Genomic DNA, 25,919 nt, shown 5'->3' with positions numbered 1-25,919 from the left:
CAGATGCCTTTTTTATGTTTGACTTCAACAATAACTCTTCCACTTTCCACTCAGTCATTACAAAATCATTTAGCTGCCTCTTAAAGTTTGATAAACTTCTGTCATCTACTTCCTTAAATTCCTCATGTGTGAATGCAGATGCAAAATGCTTATTCAGTTTGTCATTAACCTGAACAGGATTGTCATCAGCTGAACAATCGATATCAAGTGAACCAATGTAATTCATTCCCTTCCTTCTAGTGTTTACACAAGTTAAAAATTCTTTGCTGTTTTTTTTTTTTTTGCATCCTTTGCCAAAGATTTCTGATTGCCTTAGCTTGCCTAACCTTTTTTCTGTCTTTATTACAGACTAGTTTATATCTACCACAAGCTTCTGTGTTGCCTTATAATTTATATGCATCCCATGCATTTTACTTCCCTTCCACAAGTCTCATCAGTTTGTCTTATTACCATTTAGGTCTTGAACAGTATTTCTTAGTTGATGTGAATAACCTAGTAGCTTCTATGATGATTTCATTAAATACGTCCCATTTAGAATTTGTTGATGGTAACATCAGTTGGGCCCACTGTGTAGAATTCAAAAACTGTCTCAGACCACTGCAGTCACCTTTATGAAAGCTAAGCCTCTTCCCTTTACCATTGCTGGGGGTTACATCACTAAGAAAATCCCACATCAATACACTGTGATCATTGCCACCTATCGGTTCTTTTATCTGCAGATTATTAATGCATGAATAATCACTGATGATAATCAGATGAAAAGTATTACTCTCTCTTGTTGCCTCTCTAACATGCAGCTGTAGAAAACAGTCATCCAACAAATCCATAGAAAGAGGAATTATCTGTGTTATTTGCTACTGTTGTCTTTCCAGACATGACAATATCGAGATTCCTCATGAATGCAACATATGCCTCATGAATGCAACATATACTTGATAAGCACACATACTGTGTGCTTATCAAAATCAAAAGTCCAAGATTACACAGCACTCAGCAATATCAAATAATGTATTATATATAGACTACTTAAGTGTATTACAGGCTGTATCAGCAATGAGATATACTACTCATCCAGTGTTGTCTTGGATTCAGAAGAAGATATGCTCTCTTTATGAACATGAATTAAATTTTTTTGGGGAGGGCACTCTAGTCGTGAAAGAGAAAGTCGGAGGATTATTGGCTGCTGTAAAGGCATAAGTATTTTTAATTTTTACCGTATTCTTCGTTAACATACTACATTGTGTTTTACAGAGATATTAAATAGGTTTAATAGCGTTTGTTAGCTTCTTATTTTGTATTTAACTAGCGATTTTTGGAAGTTACGACTCCCAAATTAGGGTTGAACGTGAAAGTGTCTGCAATTCTGCCCAGACACAATACAAGAGAGTATATGATGAGAGCCTTGATCAATTCAGCCCTGAAGAGATTGTGCAAGGCTCAAAATGTAGAATTTTTTTCAGCCTGGTCTGTGCTTGTTGACAGGAAAGACTGCTTCTACAGGGATGGGGTACACTTAAATAGAAAGGGTGAAAGATTATTTGCTGATGCTATCGAGGCAGTGTTAGGTGGGTGGGAAAACTGCTAGCTTGGGGGATACACAGACTAAAAGGTTAACAGTGGCCGCAGGCAGAGGCAAAATTGATTCTTGCACTGCTTCTATTAGAATGAGCAGCAGCCTGGAAAGCAAGGCAACGGAGATATAGTAGAACAAATAAATACATGGGCTGTGTTAGGGTAACTAAGAGTAGCAACAGTTGCATGTACACCAATGCTGGGAGTATAATTAATAAATTTGATGAGCTTGAAGTGCTAGTCAAGATATCAAAGGCAGATATTGTTGGGATATCAGAGACGTGGTGTCACACAGACATAAGCAGTGCAGAATTGGAATTTGGGGAGTACAATGTATACAGAAAGGATAGACAAGACAGGAAGGGAGGATGGGGTTATACTGTTAAGAAACACATAAAATCTAAGGAAGTGCATCCAACTGATGGTGGTGCACAATTCGATGTTGAGTCTGTTTGGTGTGACATAAGCACTGGTAAAGGAAAAATGAGAGTAGGTGTGTGTTATAGGCCTAATGAATCTGATGAGTATAATGAGCAATTGTGCAGAGAAATAGAGTGGGCCAGTAAATCAGCATGTCTTATAATGGGGGATTTTAACTTTCCAGATATCTACTGGAAATTATGGGTTGAATGAACACACACACACACACACACTAGCAAGACTTTTTTGGATTTATTGGATGATTTTTTTCTACAGCAACATGTTCGAGAGGCAACCAGAGAGAGAGTAATACTCTTGATCTGATTATCAGCAGTGATTATTCATGCATTAAGAATTTGCAGATAAAGGAACCACTGGATGACATTGATCACAATGTACTGATGTGGGAATTACTTAAAGATGTAACTACCATCAAGGCTAAAGGGAAGGGCTATTCCTTTCATAAAGGTGACTACAGGGGACTCAGACAGTTTTTAAATGCTGTACAGTGGGAACAACTGATGATGTTACCAACGTTGAATTCTAAATGGAAAGCCTTCAGGGACTTGATTTTGGAGGTTACTAGGCTTTTCATTCCATCTAAGAAATACTGTTCAAGGTTTAGGCCTAAATGGATGTTAGATGAGCTAATGAGGTTCGTAGCAAAGAAAAATGTATGGGATGCATATAAAGTATCAGGTGACACAGAAGCCTATGACAGACCTAAGCTAGTTTTTAATCCAGGCACAAAGGAAGTTAGGCAGGCGAAGATAGATTACGAGAAATCCTTGGCAAAGGATGCAAAGAGTTCTTTACTTATGTAAACTCTAGAAGGAAAGGAATAAATCAGATTGGACCACTTAACATAGATGGGTTGACTATTTATGATCGTGCTCAGGTAGCTGATAAACTGAATGAGTATTTTGCATCTACATTCACATATGAGGAGTTATTTTCAATGAGGGGAGTGCCAGAAGTTTATCAAACTCCAACATGGAACTAAGTGATTTTGTAATAACTGAGAGGAAAGTGGAGGAGAAATTGTTGAAGTTAAACATAAAAAAGGCACCTGTGGTGGATGGGATCTATCCAGTATAATAGAGGCAGCAAAGGAAGTAAGCACACCCTTAGCCATAATTATAAGAGCTTCCTTGGACTCAGAAGAGGTCCCCATGGACTGGAGGTGTGCAAATGTATCACCAATTCACAAAGGCGGTTCAAAAGGCGGATGCATAAACGGGTGCTCCGTAATCTATTTTTGACATTACTAGTGTTTTGTACAGGTTCAGCAGGGTATAACGGTCTGCTCCCCAAGATACTGATGTTAAGACTTTAAGAATATTAAGTTGTCTCATACATTTTATTCGTAATTGCTTTATATTACTTTAGACAACAAGTTAACCTAACAAAGGTTAACTTGTTGTCTAAAGTGAGTCCAAGAAATTTTACCCTTTGTTTGACGGGTATTTTTTGACCTTCTATTGTTAGTTCAGGGTCGGGATGTAAGTTCTTTTCCTACAGAAATGTACACAGACTGTTTTTTGTTGTGAAATTCTAAATCTGTTTTTCTGGGCCCAACTACTGATTTTGTTAATTGCGCATTGTAATTGCCTTTCTATTGTTCCCATATTCTGTGCGTGATACGAAATACTGAAGTCATCTACATATAGTGCATGCGACACCGTGGATGGCAATTGTTTTGTGATACCATTTATTTTTATGACAAATAGTATAGCACTGAGGACAGACTCCTGGGGAACACCTTGTTTATATGTTTTTGACATGGTGTTCTGTACTCTGACCTGAAATGTTCTATTTTTCATTAAGTTTTGGATGAAGAGCGGTAAATGTTCTCTGAGGCCTGTATCGTGGATGTCTTGTGGTATACCATATCTCCATGCTGTGTCATATGCCTTTTCTATATCAAAAAATATGGTAACCATTGTTTTGAACTTATAAATGTATCTCTTAAGTCTGTTTCTATTCTTACAATGTGATCTAAGGTGGATCTTTTATGTCTAAACCCGCATTGCATACCGTTGAACCAGTTGGTTGTTTCTAAAAACCAGATTAATCGTTTGTTGATTATTTTCTCCAAAACTTTGCTCAAGCAGCTAGTGAGCACTATTGGTCAATAATTGTTTGGGTTGTTCTGATCTTTATTGGGTTTTTGAAAAGCTAATACTATTGCACGATGCCATGCTTCAGGATATTGGTCTTCTTTAAAAATGTGATTGTACAGTTTAAGGTTTTCTATTTCTTTTTGCTTCAGATGTTTAAGCATATCATAGTGTATGTTGTCTGGTCCAACTGTACTTGGTTTTGTTTTTGATAATACTTCACATAATTCATGCAATGTAAATGGTTGGTTATAGGATTCAATATGTTTGGTGTTAAATTTAATTCTGTTTTTTCAGTTTTCTCTTTATAGGTCAAAAATTCTTCACGATATGATTCTTTTGATGATACTTTGGCAAATGTTTCTTCTAATATATTAGCTATCTCTGAAGGTTCAGTAAGGCTTTCTCCATTCCAGTGTAATACTAAGGATGGTTGGTTTTTGTATTTCCTGTTCATTTTCCGTATTTTATTCCATATTGTCTGTGTATTTGTTGTTCTATTTATTGAGGAAGTAAACTGGATACAGAAATTTTTTTTGGCTTGTTTCCGGGTATACCTGGCTAGTGCTTGTTTATATTTTAGAAGCTTATCTGTTGTAGGACATCTCCAGAACTTATTCCATGCTTTGTTTTGTTGTCTTTTTGTTCTCATGCAGTCCACTTCATTCCACCAAGATTTTGGCTGTAGCAGAAAACGAGTTGAAGTTCTGGGTATTGTTTGCTCAGCTGCCTGTATTAAGGTATCTGTGATGGGTTTCACAGCTTCATCAACTAATTTTTCTTGAATGCTTTGTGGATTAAATATTGCGAGTTCTCTAAATTTTTCCCAGTTGTCCTTTTCTATTTTCCAGTGGGGGGGGGGGTCTGCTGGGATGGCAGGGAGGGTTTCTGGTCAGTGTGGTGATTACTGGATAGTGGTCACTGCTGTATGGGTTTTCTATTACTTGCCACTTTAATTCTGGTAGGAGTGAAGGGGTGCATATGGTTAGTTCTACTGCTGAGGTTGTACAACTAGGAAAGTGAAAATAAGTATGTTTACCGTTGTTAAGCAGAGAAAGATTATGGTGATGTATTACTTTCTATTATTCGTCCTCGTCTGTTGATGTCAGTATTTCCCCACAGATGACTATGCCCATTCACATTTCCCATTATACAGAATGGTGATTGGAGTTCGGAGATTAGTTGGTCTATTTCTTCAAATGTTATATCTGGTCCTGGTGGAAGGTACACTAAACAGATGGTTACCCAAAATCTTAGTGTTACAGTTATCACTTCGAGGTTGTTGATTAAAGTAATGTGTTCAGTTGGGATGTGGTTATGAACCAAGATGGCTACTCCTGCATGTGTTGGCCCATCTCTTATTCTGTCTTTCCTATACATTGTATAATTTTTTACTGAAAGGGTTTCTTGTTGTCTAAGGTATGTCTCTTGAAGACAGAAGCATATTGGCGTATGGTGCGTAATTAGATACTGGACATCGTCGTAATTGGTTTGTAGTCCTCTACAGTTCCACTGAATGAACTGATCCATTATTGGGTTTTTCTAGGGCTTTCGGGTTGCTTACTAAATGCAGCACCTCCGTAGCCAGGTCCGCAGGAGCAGCAGTGCATAGCACATGCTTCTTGATTAGACTGGGGTTCGAGCCCATGACCACCAAATACTGAGAATGCAGAAAGGTCAGGGAATGACCACTGCATATCCCCAGAGCAATATGGCCTAAGCTGCTAATGCTCCTAAAAACCAAATAACAACAATAACAACGAAATGGAGAATTCTTATATTTTTTCTTATCTTTTTTAGGGTATTGAGGCCAGTCCATGTCCATATCTTCTTCTGTGAAAATTTCTAGTACTGGTTCTTCAGATGTGTTTATTTTTTCTGTCCATCTGTTCGGTTGCTTTGGTGTTTGTAGGTTTAGCTTGGTCTTTGATGTGGTGCTGATTTGTTGATATTTATTCTGTGTGAATAAAAATTGTAGTATTCACTATTTTCTCCTGTTTTTGTGCCTTAATTCCACTAAGTGATTCTTTTGGCAGCATGGAAATTTCAATTTGTACTTCTACTGATTTATATTGGATCACTGCTTGTGCATATAATGGCTTGTTTGTAGGCCATGGCTGTATTATTCTCCATGCTTCTTGGTACATTGTGTTGTGTTCTGTTTTGTATTTCTGAATTAGTTTCTCTTGTTTCCATTTTTTCCATGTTTTTGAATAGGCTGGGTGTTCCCCTTTACAGTTTGTACATTTCAAGGTGTTGGCAGAGAAATCTGTAGTCTCATGTTCTTTAGAACCACATTTTGCACCGGTTGCCGAGTTTCTGCATGCAATTTGCAAATATCCAAATTTCTGACATTTGTAACATTGCAATGGATTTGGTATATACTGTCTTACTTGGCAGTTCAGATATCCTGCTCTGACTGCTGTTGGAGGTTTTGGAGTATTAAAGGTTATGATTAGAGTTCTTGTTGGAATTATATTTCCATCCCTTTGGATATTAATTCTCTTCACTCCTGTTATCCCTTGGCTTCTCAATTCTTCTGTGAGCTCTTCTTCTGAGACTTTTAAGAGGTCCCACTCAGAGATCACTCCTCTGGAAGAATTCAGCGTGTTGTGTGGTGTTACAACTACTGGTAATCCTTCAAAGATTTTCGTTGCTAGCAACTTCTGGGAGTGTTTAGGACTTTCTGTTTCCACTTGTACGTCCCCAGATCTCAGGTGTCGAACAGACTTGGGAGATCCTACTAGACCTATTGTTTTCTGAATTACAAAGGGAGACATATGTCCTAATGTCCGATCTCCTGTTGCATGCATAACAATGTATGTCGGTATTTTGGTGGGTCCATATCTGTATTCTATCTCTTTGTCTTTGTGTTTTCTGTATCCCTACTTGGTAGGGCTTTCTCTTGAAGCGCTGTAGTTATTTTACTATTCATGTTTGCTCTTTTGGCCTTGGGAGTGTTACTTACCTCTCCCAGGTTACCAGTCCCGCCACGTGGAGGCAAGAGAAGTGCCACTTAGTGACCAAGTAGCTGTGTGTTAAATTAGTCAAAATGAGAATAAGAGAAAAAATAAGAAAGATGGGTTTCCTTTCTGTGTTTCCTTTCACAAAAATAAAAGGAAGTTAACAATGAAATTTAAAGAAACTGGTATATTTTTCCAAATTCTCTATAAATCGCTTAGTCACTAATAAATCGCTTGGCACCTGGAGCCACAGGGATGTGATTATTCTGTTATACAAGGTAATGGTCAGGACACACCCAGAGTACTGTGCACGGGTCTGGAGGCCTCATTTTAGGAAGGATGTAGAGTTGCTAGAATGAGTACAAAGAAGGGCAACAAGATTGGTGAGGGGAACAAAGGGGTGCTCTTACAAAAAAAGGCTTAAGTTCTGTAAATTGCAACACCTGGAGAGTAGGCACCTGCAAGGTGATCTGACATGAGGTGTATAAGGCCTTATTATTATTAATAGCCATAGGGTACAAGGAAGCCTGAGGCTTATGCTGCACCAGGAAAAAAAAAAAAAAAAATTTCCTGAGTTACCCTGAGAGAGAGAGAGAGAGAGAGAGAGAGAGAGAGAGAGAGAGAGAGAGAGAGAGAGAGAGAGAGAGAGAGTCAAAAGTAAAAGGGAATCACCAAGAAAGAGAAGAATGATGATATCCAGCTCAGGACCCTGGGTGTGCCAAGCCCATGCTCACCAGATGTGAGCCCCCCCCACCTGAATGGGTTGAGCAAGCTGAATGCTGATGGGATTCTTCCTCTTGCTCAGATTAAGAACCTGAGGGGGCACAGATTCAAATTGAGGAAAGACAATTGCAGAATAGATGTGCGGAAATTTGCCTTTAGCCAGCAAGTAGCTGATTGGTGGAACATACTTCCATCTTTTGTTGTGAAAGTTGATAGCCTAAATAAATTTAAGGCTGAGCTGGACAGCCATTTGGAACAAACGGAGGGGTTCAAATGGGAGGGTTGGGGGTTTTTTTGTTATTTTTTGTTGATGCTGCATATGCTTGCTTTCTTGCACCGTATGCCTCTACTAATGCTAATGAATTTGATATCTCCTTCTACTGTGCCCCCAACCACATAAGGAAGATTATGGGAAATGATTTGGCTAATATTGCAGCCCAATCAGCAATTCCCTCAAATAACCTTGGCCTGTCATCTTGCCTTGACCAATAGAGGGCAAAAACCAGAAACTAAAGATAGATCATGAACAAGCATGGTAAGGTCGTGAACTCAAGCAAGAGTGGCTAACTGCATGTTCTGAACTGAATATGCAGTCAACAAACTTCCTTCTAAGCTGCCGACATTGATGCCTTGCCCATTGTAATAGCAAAAATCTGTCAGTGCAGAGGGACTACCTTGGACTACCTAATCAGTGCAACTACCTTGAAAAAACAGCAATATGATTGATGATTGTTACATGTATGTATGTATGTGTTGCTTGTAAAAAAAAATTCCAGATCACCAGTTTTGCACCATGCTCATATATGTGTGCATGTGTATATGAAAAAATAAGTTATAGGCATATCCAGAAATACAAAATATATCTTTAAAATAATATTTACTTTGTCTAAAATGTCAAATTTTAGTTCTCCAGGTTCCTCTTTAGCTTTATTATTATCTTTATCATCATTCCTTCTATCTTCATCTTTTCTATGTGATCTATCTCTTGAATCTGTTCTTCTTCGATCAACACTCCGTGATCGTCGGTCTCTGCTTCTGGATCTGTGATCACGAATCCTTTCTCGAGATCTTGACCTTGTTCTAGATCGTCGTCCACGAGACCTAGATCTCCTGAATCTTCTCTCTCTTGATCTGCTCCTTGACCGTACACTTTCAAAAGATATAAAATTTTCATAAGAAATCACATAACAAAAATATGGAATAAAGTAAGATAAAGCATTTTCATTTTGTAAGTAATGTTTCACTAAAATGTCCCTAATTTGTAATTCTGTTAACCAATGAAAACTAACAAGACTCATTACTGGACAGAACAGCATGCTGGCTACTGATAAAAAAAGAAATAAGGTATTGACAAGACAAATTTGCCAAACCACATGCCACCTGACGTCTTTTGGGGAATTTATGAAGCTATTCAAAAATTATCAATGAAAGGAAAACTGTAATTGCATGTTAAACACTTTACACACCTCCTCCAATGGTATACTAATAATATGAAATACCATAAAAAGACCACGAAACACCATGTTTCGTAGTCTTTCAAAAAAGCACTATTTTACCAGAATATCTGCAGTTTAAGGAACAAAACTGAAACCACTGTTTTGTTTTGATTTTTTTTTAGGAGCATTAGCAACTAAGGCCATGTTGCTCCGGGGATGTGCAGTGGTCATTCCCTGACCTTTCCGCATCCTCCGTATTTGGTGGTTTGGAACCACTGACAAAATTTTGTTATCCAGAGTTCGATATGCTTTGCCTCACCGAGACCTGGCTAAAACCAGTGAGCATTGCAGTGCAGCTATGACTCCAAGTGGCTATGGCTCTGTACTCACATCCAGGAATAAAAGGAGGGAGGAGGAATATCACTGTTCTACATTCAATCCATCCTCACCCTTGAGAACAACATCTCCAGTAACTCAAATGATTACAAGGTGCTTTACGCACTGCTTAAAATGAAGTCCATTTCCATTAAAATTGTCATCTACATACCTCTGAATCTTACACTGGAAACAATGCAAGGGGTGACCAACTGGATCCTTCACCACCTCCACACCTCACTAATGAAAACTGTCGGTGGAGATTTCAATCTCCTGCCACGTCTGGAACACAAGAAAAGATTACCCTATTACAGCTTAGCATTGCAGACCTTACTATAGACAATCAAGGCCCCACAAAGGGTACAAATCAACTCAACTTGATTTTCACATCTATAGCCTGTACACTCGAGCCTCTTCAAGATGGTTACTTTAACTCTGACCATGACCCAATCCTAACACAACTGGAACCACCAATCCCAAGTTTCAACTAAAAGGACAGGTGATACGAAGAACAATCTACAGTCCAAAATATCTGGATGTTTCCAGTTGCATTACAGCAGCATCTCTCATCCCATGGTATGTCCTTGAATCCTGTGGCACCCTACTAGCCTGAAACCTTACAATCTGTTAACTAAATGGATTATTATGGTAGCTCAATATGCCTCAAAGACAGTCACTATCACTCCCCAATCTAGAGCATGGTGGACCCCATAACTAAGCTCCAGCTTTCAATTAAAGCAACAACTCCATAAGCAATGGAAGCAATCTGGCAAAATTAATGATAGGATAGCCATTTCAAGAGTATAAGCCATTTTCAACCACCAAAAATCCCAGGCCATCAAGAGCTATTTTTGATTGTTTGCTAGCAATTGGAAAGATAGCATACACAGAACAAACCACCAGTTTCCCAGAGCAATGTGACCCCAAGAGATGGAGTGACTTCATAACCAGGTCTGAAGAAGTTGTAGGATCCAGCAGTAACCTCAACCACATATTCAATCATAGTAAACGACTCAATGACATCTATCACCATATTTGAATTCAATCCCATCTTCTACAGCTGTGGGTGATGATTGAATACCCCAGCTCATGCTGAGATGCCTGGGACCATATATCATCCAGCCCCTTGTTAGCATCTGCAATGCAGTTCTGAGCAGGTGCATCTTACCCCATTAATGGAATGTCTATCTGGTAAGGATGCACCAAAAATAAGAAAGGCATCATTGGAGAAATTATAGTATGTCTTAAAGTACTGTTTTATTGGACTAAATTCAAAAATAGCAAAAGCTTAAACCACTTCAGCCCATCCCCAATTCCTCATGTCTCCTGACACTACTAGAAAGGACCCTCCTTCCAACCCTAACAACTCACATACTTCCACATGCTCCACCACAAATTCATTCTTCATTACCAAATAGGTCCACCATTACCAATCTCCTTGCCACCACCCACAGCATCCTTGCAGCATTTCAGAGAAAAGAAGAACTCCTCATAACCTACCTTGACATCGAAGCAGCATTTGATACCGTTCAAGTACCTGCCCACCTATGACTGCTCGAAGACCTCCACTCGAGGCAGGGATGCACTGCACTTCCTCTCATCACTCCTCAACCATACTATCATACTCCATTATTCCATTATTGTAGCGAAATCGTTCCTAGTCACTCCCAGTAAGGAATACTCTACATTGGTATGGACAGTGTGCACAAGGAAAAGCCGTCTCTTCATCACATCCAAGACAGCATAACCTTCAATCACCTCTTGGAGACCCCTGTGAATTAATTAATGAGCCTGGTACTGTTCTTGCTGCTCTCTTCCATGAACTGTAAGGACAGGAGTTGGTACTGTAAATCGTATAGGTATCAGTTGTAATTTTGTTTATTTAAGTTTAATGTTTTAACTCTCGTGGTACACCATCTTTATAATATAATTTGTTTAATGTCAATTCACATTACCTTAATGTTTTAAGTTATTTAACTTCACTGTAAAGATGTACATCACTCAATGTCACCCTATATCATTTAATGTCATCTTGTTTTTTGTTCTTTAATGTCTTATGTCGTTTAATGTTTTTAAACACCTATCTGTAAATCCTTGAAAAATATTGAAACACTATTTAATCTTGTAACCAGTTGCAATCAAATGTTGTGTTGTTTGTTATTTGGTTTTTAGGAGCATTAGCAACTAAAGCCATATTGCTCCGGGGATATGCAGTAATCATTCCCTGACTTTTTCCCATCCTCCATATTTGGTGGGCACGGGCTCGAACCCCGGTCTAATCAAGAAGCATGTGCTACAAACTGCTGCTCCTGCCCACCTGGCTACAGAGGCACCCTATCAACCAATCAAATGTTGTGCAATAAAGATTCTCTCTCTTTCTAATATAGGAACTGTAACAAATACAAAACCAGAAAAGGGCCCAGTGCTAAAGTATTTGTCTTTAAGTTGGTCTTAGACATTTAGAAGTTATAGTATGTCTTAAAGTACTGTTTTATTGGACTAAATTCAAAAATAGCAAAAGCTTAAATTTCCAGTACTCACCTTTGATCGATCTGCAATTGTTATGGTTTGAATAATAAGAGATTGGCTAATTTTAAAGTTATTGGTTTTTTTTAAAAAATTAAGGGGATGAATAAGTGGTAATTACGATGAAAACGGGATTAAAATATGCGCAAGGAAGTAGAAGTGCACTAACTCCGTCCTTGGTTGTCGTGAAATTGATTAAAATTGAAATTCTAAATAGTGAATAAGCCAATAGTCGTAACGATGGACTTTCGTTAAAACGTCTTCAGTTGGCAAGTTAAGTGAAAGGGAACGCGTACTGTATTTCAGAAGAATTTTGTAATCCCGTGATGCACTTTGCCGCTTGCGGGAATCTCAAATTGGTGAGATTCCAAACCGGAGAAAGATTGAAGGGGAGTTTCGCATTTAAAATGTTTAGATCGGAGTGGTGACGGAACCATTCTATAATGAGGGCTTCGTATTGCAAGATTTTTGTAATTGTTTTTTAATTTTAATATGGTAATAGCTGAATCAACTAGGGGGGTATGGTTGTTGGAGCGTACGTGTAAAGTAAGTTCAGTGCTGGATTGTCCAGTTCTGAAGCTATTGTATTGATAATAAGCTCTTGTATTAGATGACTGGGTTGAACCGAATTTGGTTGTAGTACTGCCAATGTAACAGGCGTTACAATTTTGTTGACATTTAATTAAGTAAATAATATTATTCATTTCGCTTGTTCGATATTTATGTGTTTCTTTATATTTATTGAAAAGTGATCCAAGTTTATTGTAGGTAGAAAAAATAAGTGTAATGTCCGTGCCTGCAAATATTCGCCGAAATTGTCCTGCAAGATTACTATGGTAAGGGAGAACGAGTCGTGTTTTGGTATTTGTAATGTGTTTTATAGGGTTATTAATATTATTTTTTACGATGGAAATAGTGTGTTGAATTAAGTGTTGTGGGTAGTTTCTGGCTATGAATTTTTTTGTGAGGTATTGTAACTCTTCGGATAGGTCGTCTTGTGAGGTGCTGTATTTAGTGGCATTGTGGATTTGGTTATAGAGAACAGACTTTTTTACGTTAAGAGGGTGGTGTGATGTAAAGTGTAGGAATTTCCCTATATGTGTATGTTTTCTAAAAATCTTAGTTCCTAGTTTAGTACCTGTTTTATATATGGTGAGATTGAGGAAGTTAATTTGTTTATTAGTTTCTATTTTGAGTGCGTATTTTTGTCTGTCATGAATTGAATTAAATTTTGTGAAAAGGTTATCAATTATAGTTTTCCTACCTCCCAACCATAAACAATATTTTAGAACTCACCCCTTTACTATTAGATGCCAGACATTTTAGATTTCATAATCAAATTTTTCAACAAACATTCGGGTTACCAATGGGCTTAGGCATTTCCGTCTCCCTATCTGAAATTTACTTAGCTACAGTTGAAAATCAGATCCTACAACCTTATTCATCCGAGATAAAGCTATACATGCAATATGCCATGATATACTCATAATAGGAAATAAAACTATAATTGATAACCTTTTCACAAAATTTAATTCAATTCACGACAGACTAAAATACACACTCAAAATAGAAACTAATAAACAAATTAACTTCCTCAATCTCACCATATATAAAACAGGTTCTAAACTAGGAACTAAGATTTTTAGAAAACATACGCATACAGGAAATTCCTACACTTTACATCACACCATACTCTTAACGTAAAAAAGTCTGTTCTCTATAACCAAATCCACAATGCCATTAAATACAGCACCTCACAAGACGACCTATACGAAGAGTTACAATACCTCACAAAAAAATTCATAGCCAGAAACTACCCACAACACTTAATTCAACACACACTATTTCCATCGTAAAAAATAATATTAATAACCCTATAAAACGCATTACAAATACCAAAACACGACTCGTTCTCCCTTACCATAGTAATCTTGCAGGACAATTTCGGCAAATATTTGCAGGCACGGACATTACACTTATTTTTTCTGTCTACAATACACTTGGATCACTTTTCAATAAATATAAAGAAACACATAAATATCGAACAAGCGAAATGAATAATATTATTTACTTAATTAAATGTCAACAAAATTGTAACACCTGTTACAGTGGCAGTACTACAACCAAATTCGGTTCAACCCAGTTGTCTAATACAAGAGCTTATTATCACTACAATAGCTTCAGAACGGGACAATCCAGCACTGAACTTACTTTACACGTACGCTCCAACAACCATACCCCCCCCTAGTTGATTCAGCTATCACCATATTAAAATTAAAAAGCAATTACAAAAATCTTGCAATACGAAGCCCTCATTATAGAATGGTTCCGTCACCACTCCGATCTAAACATTTTAAATGCGAAACTCCCCTTCAATCTTTCTCCGGTTTGGAATCTCACCAATTTGAGATTCCCGCAAGCGGCAAAGTGCATCACGGGATTACAAAATTCTTCTTAAATACAGTACGCGTTCCCTTTCACTTAACTTGCCAACCGAAGACGTTTTAACGAAAGTCCACCGTTATGACTATTTGCTTATTCACTATTTAGAATTTCAACTTTAATCAACTTTACAACAACCAAGGACGGAGTTAGTGCACTTCTACTTCCTTGCGCATATTTTAATCCCGTTTTCATTGTAATTACCACTTATTCATCCCCTTAATTTTTTAAAAACCAATCACCTTAAAATTAGCCAATCTCTTATTATTCACACCATAACAACTGGAGATCGATCAAAGGTGAGTACTGGAAATTTAAGCTTTTGCTATTTTTGAATTTAGTTGGTATTAGTTCCAAACTAAGGACAAATATAATTACTCACAGTTCCCCCTAAGTTGTCAAAATCTTTTTATTGCACATCTCCTAAACAGACAAATCCACTATGCATTTAAAACTCTGAGACACCACTAGGACAGCTGTTTTGAAGCTTACTATCTACTCATCAGCCAGCAGGTGGCCTCTATTAGCAAATGTATGTTGAACTGATTGAATAATTTACTTGAAGTCTAAGTGAAGAGCCAAGAGGTGTATGGAAAAGTCCTATACAAGATCTGCTCTTTGATGAATATTAAAGGACAACAATGGTTTTCAAAACCTTTCCAATCAGTTCTAACTTGCGATTAGATAATTATGATGGTAATAACTAGGAAAAAATACTATAAAATGCATATGAAATAACTGAAATACAGTGTGACTGCCTCACTGCAGTAATTCAACAGCAGTCATAATAACTGCCTTCTTTGACCACTCAACCAATGAATCCCATGAATAACATTCAGTGTTTTGTTTTCCACAATATTTTCAGTGGAATTATCATTAAAATTTATGATAAATATACAGCAAAAGACAGAAGTGAAAAAATTGAAGCACCGACTGGCTTTGTTATCTGGAAGGCAATGCAAAGGTACAGAATGATGGACCCTTAGTATGGAGGCTAAACTATCGGCAGCATTATTTTGTGGAATAAAGCTTACTGGTTAAAGAAATATGACACAATAATAACCAACCTAACTGTAAGCTTTTGTTGGGACAGCAAGAAAATCAAAGTTACCTGAACAGCATTTCTTTAATTACTTTCTTAATAGTTATCAACACAGCACACTCAATCCTTTTCTAATTAATCAGCAGAAAAAAATCAGGAGAGTTAAATCTATTCGAAGACTGCTCACCCACAAAAACATTATACTGTATATCTGATGGAAATTTGCATGGTGATAAGTCGAAGAACAATTTTTTGACAAATCAAAAAGCACAAAAGATCTTAAATTACTAATTTAAGATCTTTTGTGCTTTTTTGATTTGTATTAGTAATGGCCACATGGTGCAAGGAAGCCTATGGCTTATGCTGCATCAGCCAAAAAAATAATAATAATAAAATAAAACAATAATAATAAGAAAAATTTTAAAAATAATAATAATTAATAAGAGAAAAGGAAATAGACAACCTATGCGTTTCCCTCCTACCGTAGGTAATTATCCAGCTGACCTTTGAATCTCCCCAAACTGTCAGCCTATACCACCCACATAGGTAACTTATTCCATTAATTTATACCTCGCTGGCTAAAATAAAACTTCCTGCAATCCAGTCTAAACATTTCCCACCATAAGTTGAAATTATGGCCCCTTGTTCTAGGTTCATTTATAACTGTGAAAATTTCGTCCTCGTTCATTTTGCTTATGCCTCTCAGAGCCTTAAACACCTCAATCAAGTCTCCTCTAAGGTGCCTAGTTTCCAAGCTCTGCAACCCACATATTCGAAGTCTTTCCTTACTATGGATGCCCATTTGCCGATCTCACCAGGTGAGTTACCCGTCTTTTGACCCTTTCAACAAGCACAATGTCTTTCTTTAGGTGCAGTCTCCATACCTGAACATGGTATTCCAAGTGTGGTATAATGGGATTATGACGCCCTTATCTCTACTACCAATTGTTCAATAAATCATCAATAGGATATCATGGCCCATCCTTGCAACCAGTCTACAATGCTCGGAGAACTTCGTGTCTGACTGTATCGTAACACCCAAGTCCCTTTCCTCCACTACCGGACTTTAGTTCAACTCTACCAAGTGAATAAGTTATTTTCGGGTTACTGTTCCCCACATGCAATACTTACATTTTGCAGGATTAAAGCATATCTGCATTTTTTCTGACCATCCCTGAAGTCTATCTAGGTCATTCTGAAGAAGCTCTGCTTGGCATGATCATTAAATCTACTAATCTTTACATCATCTGCAAATTAGACATCACGCTTTCTATCCCTTCATCGATGTCATTTATGAAAATCAAAAACAACAGTGGTCTAATATTGATGTTTTGGGAACTGCACTTCTTACTTCAACCCAATCTGAGGAATAACGGTTTATCACAACTCTCTGCCTCCTGCCCTGAAGCCAACCAGCTATCTATCTAAGGATATTTTCCCTATGATTTCAACTTGTTCCAGCTTATAAAGTAACCCCTCATGTGGGACTGAGTCAAATGCTTTGCTGAAATCTAAATAAATAATGAAATAATGAATAATGAATCCAAATAAATTTGAAAGTGTCTGCAATTCTGCCCAGGATAGGAAGGGAGAAAGGGTTATGATATCAGTTAAGAAACACAAAATCCAAGGAAGTGAAGCCAGTCAACATCGCTGGACAGTGCAGTGTCGAGTCAGTTTGGTGTGACATAAGCATTGGGAGATCAAAATTGAGAGTTATAGACCCAATGACTCCGATGAGCATAATAAGAAATTGTACAGGGAAATAGAGTGGGCAAGTAAATCAGAGTCTTATAATGGGGGATTTTAATTTCCCAGATATTGACTGGAATTGATGGGTTGGTCACTCAAACACTAGCAAGGCTTTTGTGGATTTATTGGATGATTGTTTTCTACATCACAGCATGCTCGGGAGGCAACTAGAAGGAGTAATACTCTTGATCTGATTATCAGTAGCGATTCTTCATGCATTAAGAATCTGCAGATAAAGGAACCACTAGGTGGCAGTGATCACAGTGTGCTGAAGTGGGATTTACTCAAAGAGGTAACTACCATTCGGGTAAAGGGAAGGGGTTTTTCTTTCGTAAAGGCGACTATGGTGGTCTGAGACAGTATTTAAATTCTATACGGTGGGACCAACTGATGTTACCAATAGCAAATTCAAAATGGGAAGCATTCAAAGAATTTATCTTGGAAGCTAGGCTTTACATAGTAAAAAAGGCCTACGTGCTCTGGATTCATTACGAAAAATTTTATTTTGTTTCTCAGAGCAAAACTGGAGTTACAATTAATAAGCTTTCGGCTGGGAGGCAGCCTTCTTCAGATTGAATACATGAATGGCAGTTGGAATAGAGATGTGCACTGCCAGGATGGTGCATGAGGCGCGTGGTTAATTGTTTGTTGATGTTTGTGGCTGTGACATATGGTGGTGACGTGGCCAGCGTTTGTCTATGGATAGAATTACTGCCTCTGTGATGGGGTTAACTTGGTAACCACTGTTCCTGTTCAAAGAGGCATCCGAGCATTTTATATTTAACGATTCCAACCAGGTGCGCTTTAGGTAATGGTGGGACCTGTCCACAACCACGACATCGCGGTGTGGGTCGATGTCGTGGCGGGTTGTCCAGACATGCTCGGCGATAGCTGAATGTTCTACATCTGCCAAACGGATCGCCCTTTTATGTTCTGAGAGACGTTTCTCGAGTCGACGTCCAGCCTCTCCAAAGTAGCAGCTGGTGCAGTCACGGCAAGAGATGCGATAGACCAAACCGCTCTGTAGAAGAGTGGGGACGGGTGTTTTTACGTTGGAGATAAGAGAACGCAGTTTCTTGCCTGGGAGTTGGATGCATTTTATCCCATATGATGTTAAGATTCTACCGATCTGTTGTGACAGGTTGGGGTAGTATGGGATAAATGCCCTCGTGGATGACTCGTCACTGTTGGCGTTGCTGTTGGTCGTAGCGTTGTCGCGTGCCTGTAGATCACACTTGTCAAGGATGTCGATGGGATAGCCACACTTCGTAAGGTCTACTTTGACTCTGGTGATCTCTTTGCGTCTCAGCCGAAAGCTTATTAATTGTAACTCCAGTTTTGCTCTGAGAAACAAAATAAAATTTTCCTAGGCTTTACATACCAACTAAGAAATATAGTTCAAGGTTTAGGCCTAAATGGATGTCAGATGAACTAATCAGACATGTGGCCGAGAAAAAAAATGCATGGGATACATATAAATTAATGGGTGACATGGAGGCCTATAATAGATATAAGCTGTTCTGTCACTAAGTCACAAAGGAGGTTAGGCGGGCAAAGGCAGATTATGAGAAATCTTTGGCAAAGAATGCAAAGAAAAACAGCAAAGAGTTCTTTACCTATGTATTGGCCCACTGGATATTGATGGTTCAACTGTTGATGATCCTGCGGTGGCTAACAAACTAAATGAGTACTTTGCATCAACATTCACACATGAGGAGTTATTCAGGGAGGGGAATGCCAAAGGTGAATTAAACTCTGGCAGTGAACTAGATGATTTTGTAATAACTGAGAGGAAAGTGGAGTTGAAATTGAAGATTAATATAAAAAAGGCACCCGGGTTGGATGGCATCTAGCCAGTTATATTAAAGGGGGCAGCAAAAGAAGTAAGGAAACCCTTAGCCATAATTATGAGAGCTTCTTTGGACTCAGGGGAGGTACCCATGGACTGCAGATGTGCAAATGTGACCCCAATTCACAAAGGAGGATCAAAGGGCAACACATGTAATTATAGACCTGTTAGATTAATTTCTGTTCCAGGAAAATTAATGGAGGCACTGGTTAAAGAAGCACTGCAGAATCATCTAGACAAGACTTCAGTTATAGCTCGGACACAGCATGGTTTTGTTAAGGGAAAGTCTTGCCTGACCAATTTGATTGGATACTATGATGTGGTCACAAAGGAAGTGGATGCAAGGAATAACTTTAATATCATATATTTGGATCTTAGAAAGGCTTTTGATACTGTTGCAAATGGAAGACTGCTGAACAAATTGGAGCAGTGTGGCACTGGAGGCAAATTGCTGCTGTGGATAAAGGGATAGTTGAGTGGGAGAAGACAGAGTGGTAATCAATGGATACTGCTCATCGTGGACTAATGTTATTAGTGGAGTCCCTCAGGGTTCAATGTTGGGTCCATTTCTGTTTTCTGTATTTATAAATGATATTGATTATGGCAAATGGGCTGAGAGATGAGCAGATGGGCTGAGAGGTGGCAAATGAAGTTTAACAATGACAAACGTAAAGTACTGCATATGGGAAGTAGTAACCCCCAGAGCAACGTATCAACTCTGTGGTACAGAGGGGTGAAATGGGAGTGGGTTTTTTTTTTTTTTTTTTGGCTGATGCTGCATAAGCTTGCTTTCTTGCATCGTATGCCTCTACTAATGCTAATGAAACAATATCAAAATTATTCCCTAAGTCCTTAAGTGACCCTGTCAGAATAGCTAATCAGATTATTTAAACATGATTTTCCCTTTACAAAATCATGCTGAGTACCCTTCAGAATTCATTTCTATCTAAATGATCCTGAATTCCACCCTTGATCACTCTCCATGATTTTGCCTACTACTGAAGTTAGACTAACCGGCCAGTCAGGAGCATATTCAGGGGTGGGCAAAGAGGGAATATGTCTCACCTTAACCAAAAATTTGAAAAATAATGAAGAAAAAGAATGCAGGAGGCATTCAAAAAAAAAAAACACAAAAGCCTGGTCACCATGCCCCTCCACTTACAATGATACCTGGATATGCCATTGCAGCTAGTAATTTCCCACTTCACTCTTCAATCCCCATTTTTTTTTTTTTTTTTTTTTTGAAGTTGAGTACTTTGATCCAAGCCCGAGGTGAGATTTGAACCCGCGACATTTGGGTTGCCAGGCAGCCACTTTACCCACCCGGCTAGCCCGGTCAGCAATCCACCCTCATGTATTGGAAGCACAATGGCACTTTTCCAATCCAACGGAATCACTCCTGAGTCCAGTGATGCTCTCATAATTAGCCTCAATGGTTCAATGCACTCACTTGCCACCTCCCTTAAGATTATAGGTTATATGCCATCAACCCCAGGAGACTTACTGGCCTGTAGGCTTAAAAGTTTTTTCATTAAATAAACATGTGAAATTTCACTATCATTAATTACATTTTGTTCAACTTCACTCCCATAATTTCTCATTGACATAAAGGGTTTTTCTTCTGTAAACATCGATGCAAAATAACTGTTAGGTTCATCTGCAACTTCAGCTAGGGTATCTAGTGCTATCCCACGTCCATTACATAAGGGTCCGATCTGGTTTCTCCTTCTCTTCTTTGCATTTATATATGTAAAGAATTCCTTATCACTCCCTCTTTGCTAGCAATTTCTCATAATGTGCCTTTGCCGGCCTATCCTTTTCTGTGGCACTATTACAGATAAATTTGTAGCTATTATAGGCTTCGGTACTTTTTATTGCTCTGTAACTTTTCCATGCCATTCTTTTCTGCTCAAGTAATCTGGCTACTTCATTATTCGTCCAACTTGGAATCCTCCTCATGGCGTATTTTTTTTTTTAATGATATATAAGCATTCAAGGCTTCTGTAATTAATGTTTTAAAGGTATACCATAATTCAATTGTATTTGCTCTCTGTGAGATATCTACCCAGTTAATAGAGGCCATGTAGCATCTTAAGCCATCGTAATTTGCTTTCCTGAAATTATAGCCCTTTCTTTTGCCTTAAACTACTGCTACCTTTCTCTTCAGTGAACTCCGTGATCAATTCCTATTACTGGTTCCTGTACTGCCAGCACTATTATGTCATCTGGTTCATGAGTGATGATGAGGTGTAGAGTATTCTTTTCCCTAGTACCTTCCCTGACATGTTGATACAAATAGCAATTATCTAGTTGATTTAAAAATTGTCTCCCATATGGAGTTTCCTTCCCATTTGCTCCAATCAGAAGCAAATTAAAATCACCCATAATAAGACATTCACGCTTTCTTGCCCATTCCATTTGCATGCAGAGGCTGTCATCATAATCTTCACAATCACTTGGCCTATAGATTACTCCCACACACACACACACGCTCTATACCTTTGCCTCCAACTATCTCACACATACAGATTCTATATTAGCACGAGAAATGTCTGAATCCGGAAAGCTTTCATCATGCTCAGGCTCCTTTTGGTAAGAAGCATGACCTCCCACCACCCTTTCTATCTTCCCTATCCTTCCTAAATACTGAAACTCATCATCCCTATCTCCGAGTGGCACCACATCTCCGTAAGTCCTATTATGTCAATGTTACTTGTCCTAATCAGCAGTTCGAATTCACTCATTTTATTGATGACACTTCTGACATTACTGTATAAACAATTAAGACTTAGTGTTCTCATATAGTTAACTACCCTGATACACCCTTTAAAGTTATTTGAGCTGGCTTCCCCAGGTGACATGAACTGTTTCTGCCCTCAGAACATCTTGCTAATATGTTCTGTTGCTCTCTTAAGGTATGTGAGTGTTATTTTGACCAATATTATCAGATAAATACGTATCTATATTACCCTTTCTCCCCCCCCCAAAACTAGCAGTTTCCCTGAACCTTTAAGGTATCCGTAATACTGGCAAAAACCCTTGCACCACCTTTATTTAAATGTATCCCGTCTTTACAAAACAGATTCCTTCTACCTACAAGTGCAGGCCAAGCTGATAGAAATTTCCCCCCAAAAGCCTTGTAGGGTCCTTCAAGTCTTGAGTTAAACCACAAGGCTTTCAGCATATAATCCCTCCTATCATGGCTGGGCAGAATTGCTGACTCATAAACATTGTGATCTAACTTGCGGCATTTCTTCAGCATGGTCCTATATTTGTCTAACAAATCATCAGATCGTGTATGCTTAATGTCATTAGTCCCCACATGGATAATAATATTCTCTTTATCCTCCTTAAAGTCTGACAATCTGTTGGTGACATCTAATAGTTGCTCCCGGCAGATGTACCCTGGTTCTAGTCCATCTATCCTTATTGCAAAAAATATTTCCCGTTTCCCTGACAATGGAATATTTCCTGTTTCCCAGAAAATTTGTATTGCTTCAGAACTGGTAATAGTTCATTTGTTTTTCTGTTTCTTTCAATTCCTTTGTTTTCAGTCAGATTAGAAAAAAGAAAAATAACATCCAACAACCTGTTCGTGTATGCTTAATGTCATTAGTCCCCACATGGATAATAATATTCTCTTTATCCTCCTTAAAGTCTGACAATCTGTTGGTGACATCTAATAGTTGCTCCCGGCAGATGTACCCTGGTTCTAGTCCATCTATCCTTATTGCAAAAAATATTTCCCGTTTCCCTGACAATGGAATATTTCCTGTTTCCCAGAAAATTTGTATTGCTTCAGAACTGGTAATAGTTCATTTGTTTTTCTGTTTCTTTCAATTCCTTTGTTTTCAGTCAGATTAGAAAAAAGAAAAATAACATCCAACAACCTGTTACCTAAGCAATATGTCAAAGAAGAGAGAAAAATATCAACAGGAACAGACTGGCTACTAAGCTACATGATTAAAAAAAAAAAAAAAATTGCAATAACTTATAAACCACAGGTTCTTCCCTCATCTGAACTGTTTAGAAGAGAGTACTTCTAAGAGAAAAAAAATGTCTGTACTTAGTATTGTCATCATTTCCCTTCTCAAATACACAGATCCTTATCAGTTATACACAAATTATAAATAAAATTTAAATGCTCAAGGCATAATACATTGATGAGCCAAAACATTACGACCAGTGAGTCGTTATGCAAATCAAAGCAACTGCAGGTGAACTACGGCATGTGCGAGGGTCAGGACTTGGCATAAAAAACACCTGATACCGAGCTCCTTTAATCGGTGTTACTCTTGTTCTTCAGATGGGAAAGGCAGCGGACTTAAGCAAGTTTGACAAAGGACAAATTGTAATGGCCAGATGACTGGGTCAGAGCATATCAGAAACAGCATGGCTGGTGGGATGCTCGTGGTCAGCCGTGGTTAGTACCTACTGAAAGTGGTCCGAGGATGGAAAACTCACGAACTGGCAGTGAGGTGTTGGACGACCACAGGTCATCGATGCTCAAGGTGAATGAAGGCTCTCCCGGATGGTATGTGGCAACAGAAGGGTGACTGTGGCACAACTCGCCGGTAACTGGACTGCTGGTGATGGGAGTAATGTGTCACAATACACAGTACATCGAAACTTGCTGAAAATGGAGCTGCGTAGCCGAAGGCCACTCTGAGTACCCATGCTAACCACAGTTAACCAGCAACAGTGCCTACAATGGGCACGTGAGCATCAAAACTGGACCTTGATTGATTGATTGGAAAAAGGTCGTCTGGTCCGATGAATCACATTTCCTGTTGCACCCCGCAGACAGCCAGGTACACGTGCATCGTTTACCTGGGGAAGTGTTGGTGCCTGGATGCAAGGTAGAACGAAAACAAGCAGGTAGCAGTGTCATGCTTTGGGTTCTGCTGGGATACCCTGGGTCGTCATCCATGTGCCGGACACTCTGACATTTACCACCTACCTAATCATTGCTGACCAGGTACAAAAAAAAAAGGAACCGTTTCCTTTCATGGAAACGGTTCCCCCCCCCCTTTGGTGGTGCCATCCTTCAGCAGGATAATGCACCATGCCACACCACCCAGATTGTTTGAGACTGGTTCGTGGAACATGAGGAAAACTTCCGGATATTGCCCTGGCTTCCAAATTCCCCAGAAATCAATCCCATTATGCATCTGTGGTTTGTGTTGGAACAGCCACTCTAATCTGCAGCGTTTCAACCACGAACCTTACAGGAGTTAAAGGATCATTTAGAAATCTTGTAAAGTCCATGCCTCACCGGATACGAGCTGTTTTGACTGCGCATGGAGCACCAACATCATATTAGGTAATTGGTCATAACGTTTTGGCTCATCGGTGTACATTATGAATTTAAAATACACTATAAAATATTGGTATTAATACATTACAGTGAACTCATAATGAAAAACTACGTAAGTAGTGTAAAGGCATCAATTTAATTATATCTCATATTGTGACTACCTTCATGGGTTACCATGTATTTGCACCACCTCGAATAAGTAACACTACACTAATAGAGAAGACTATTGTTACTTATTCTCAGTGGGCACCAACCACCCAGATGGCACCATTTCAAGGCTTATTGGCCTATCCTCGGTGGGTGGGCAGATAACCTGATGTCACAATCATGCCAACAACCCAGTTGTGAAGTTATTTCCACAATATGAGAGATGCCAAAAGGTGAGCAAGATAATACTCAATGCCTTTACACTACCTATGTAGTTTTTCATTATGAGTTTACTATGGTTTTTATTATATAATAAAAACTCATTATATATTATGCCTTGAGAATTTAAATTTTATTAAGTATTATCTTGCACACCATTTGGCATCTCTCATATAGTGGAAATAACTTCACAACTGGATTGGCATAATTGCAACACGAGGGTACCTGTCCACCCACCGAGAATAGGCCAATAAGCCTTGAAATGATGCCATCTGAGTGGTGGTGCCCACTGAAAGTAAGTAACAAGTCTTCTCTATTAGTGAAGCATTACTTATTCGAGGTAGTGCAGCACATGGTAACTCATTGTGAAGGTAGTCACAATATGAGATACAATTAAATCGATGCCTTTACACTACTTACATAGTTTTTCATTATGAGTTCACTATGGTGTATTTACACTGATATTTTATAGTAACAAATTATAAAGCTCTCATTCACAATTTATACAGCATTAACAATTTTATCTAAGCAGGCATCACTAATCTAACACTGTAATCACTGTATTAACTCCTAGAACTAATTCATTAAGCCACTTTTAAAGCATCCAACAGAATTTCTGGGGGGGGGGGACATTTTTGTAAGTTCTTCAGGAGTAAACTTTTGTGAAATAAAATCCCTCCTGTTTATTTTAAGACTTTCATTTCAAAAAATTCTAGTATCCCACTTGTGTAGGCATTTGAAAAGGATAAATTAAATTCAGTACCAAATGTCAGCTCTATTCTTTAAATTAGCAAACCAGCAAAATACATTAGATTTCTGAGTATGCTTTAAATAATGAAATGGTTTCTACCTATATCCATGAAATTTGCATTATAATTCTAAGGTTACCTGTGAAAAAAAAATCTGATGAAACTAGAGTACTAGTTTCATCAGTTTTAAATCATATAAAGTAAACATTATATTACCTGTCAGTATAAGATATGTAATTTTGCAAAAAAAAAGGTTACTTATCATTT

General features: G+C 38.3%; 1 protein-coding gene across 3 annotated transcripts in view; it reads right to left on the bottom strand.

The window, feature by feature from the left end:
- Positions 1-25,919, bottom strand: part of Prp5 (pre-mRNA processing factor 5) — a 405,747-nt gene that overhangs the window by 350,753 nt on the left and 29,075 nt on the right. For all 3 annotated transcript variants that reach the window (XM_090378220.1, XM_090378221.1, XM_090378222.1), the window contains one exon: positions 8,680-8,947. In XM_090378220.1, the coding sequence (XP_090234346.1) occupies positions 8,680-8,947 (268 nt within the window). The remainder of the gene's footprint in view (positions 1-8,679; positions 8,948-25,919) is intronic.

Source organism: Mastigoproctus giganteus, chromosome 7 (genome assembly GCF_048544385.1).
Source record: "Mastigoproctus giganteus isolate SK-2022 chromosome 7, ASM4854438v1, whole genome shotgun sequence".
In the NCBI taxonomy this organism is placed as follows: domain Eukaryota; kingdom Metazoa; phylum Arthropoda; class Arachnida; order Uropygi; family Thelyphonidae; genus Mastigoproctus; species Mastigoproctus giganteus.
Note: the sequence above shows the minus strand (reverse complement) of the source record. Positions and strands in the feature narration are given on the sequence as shown.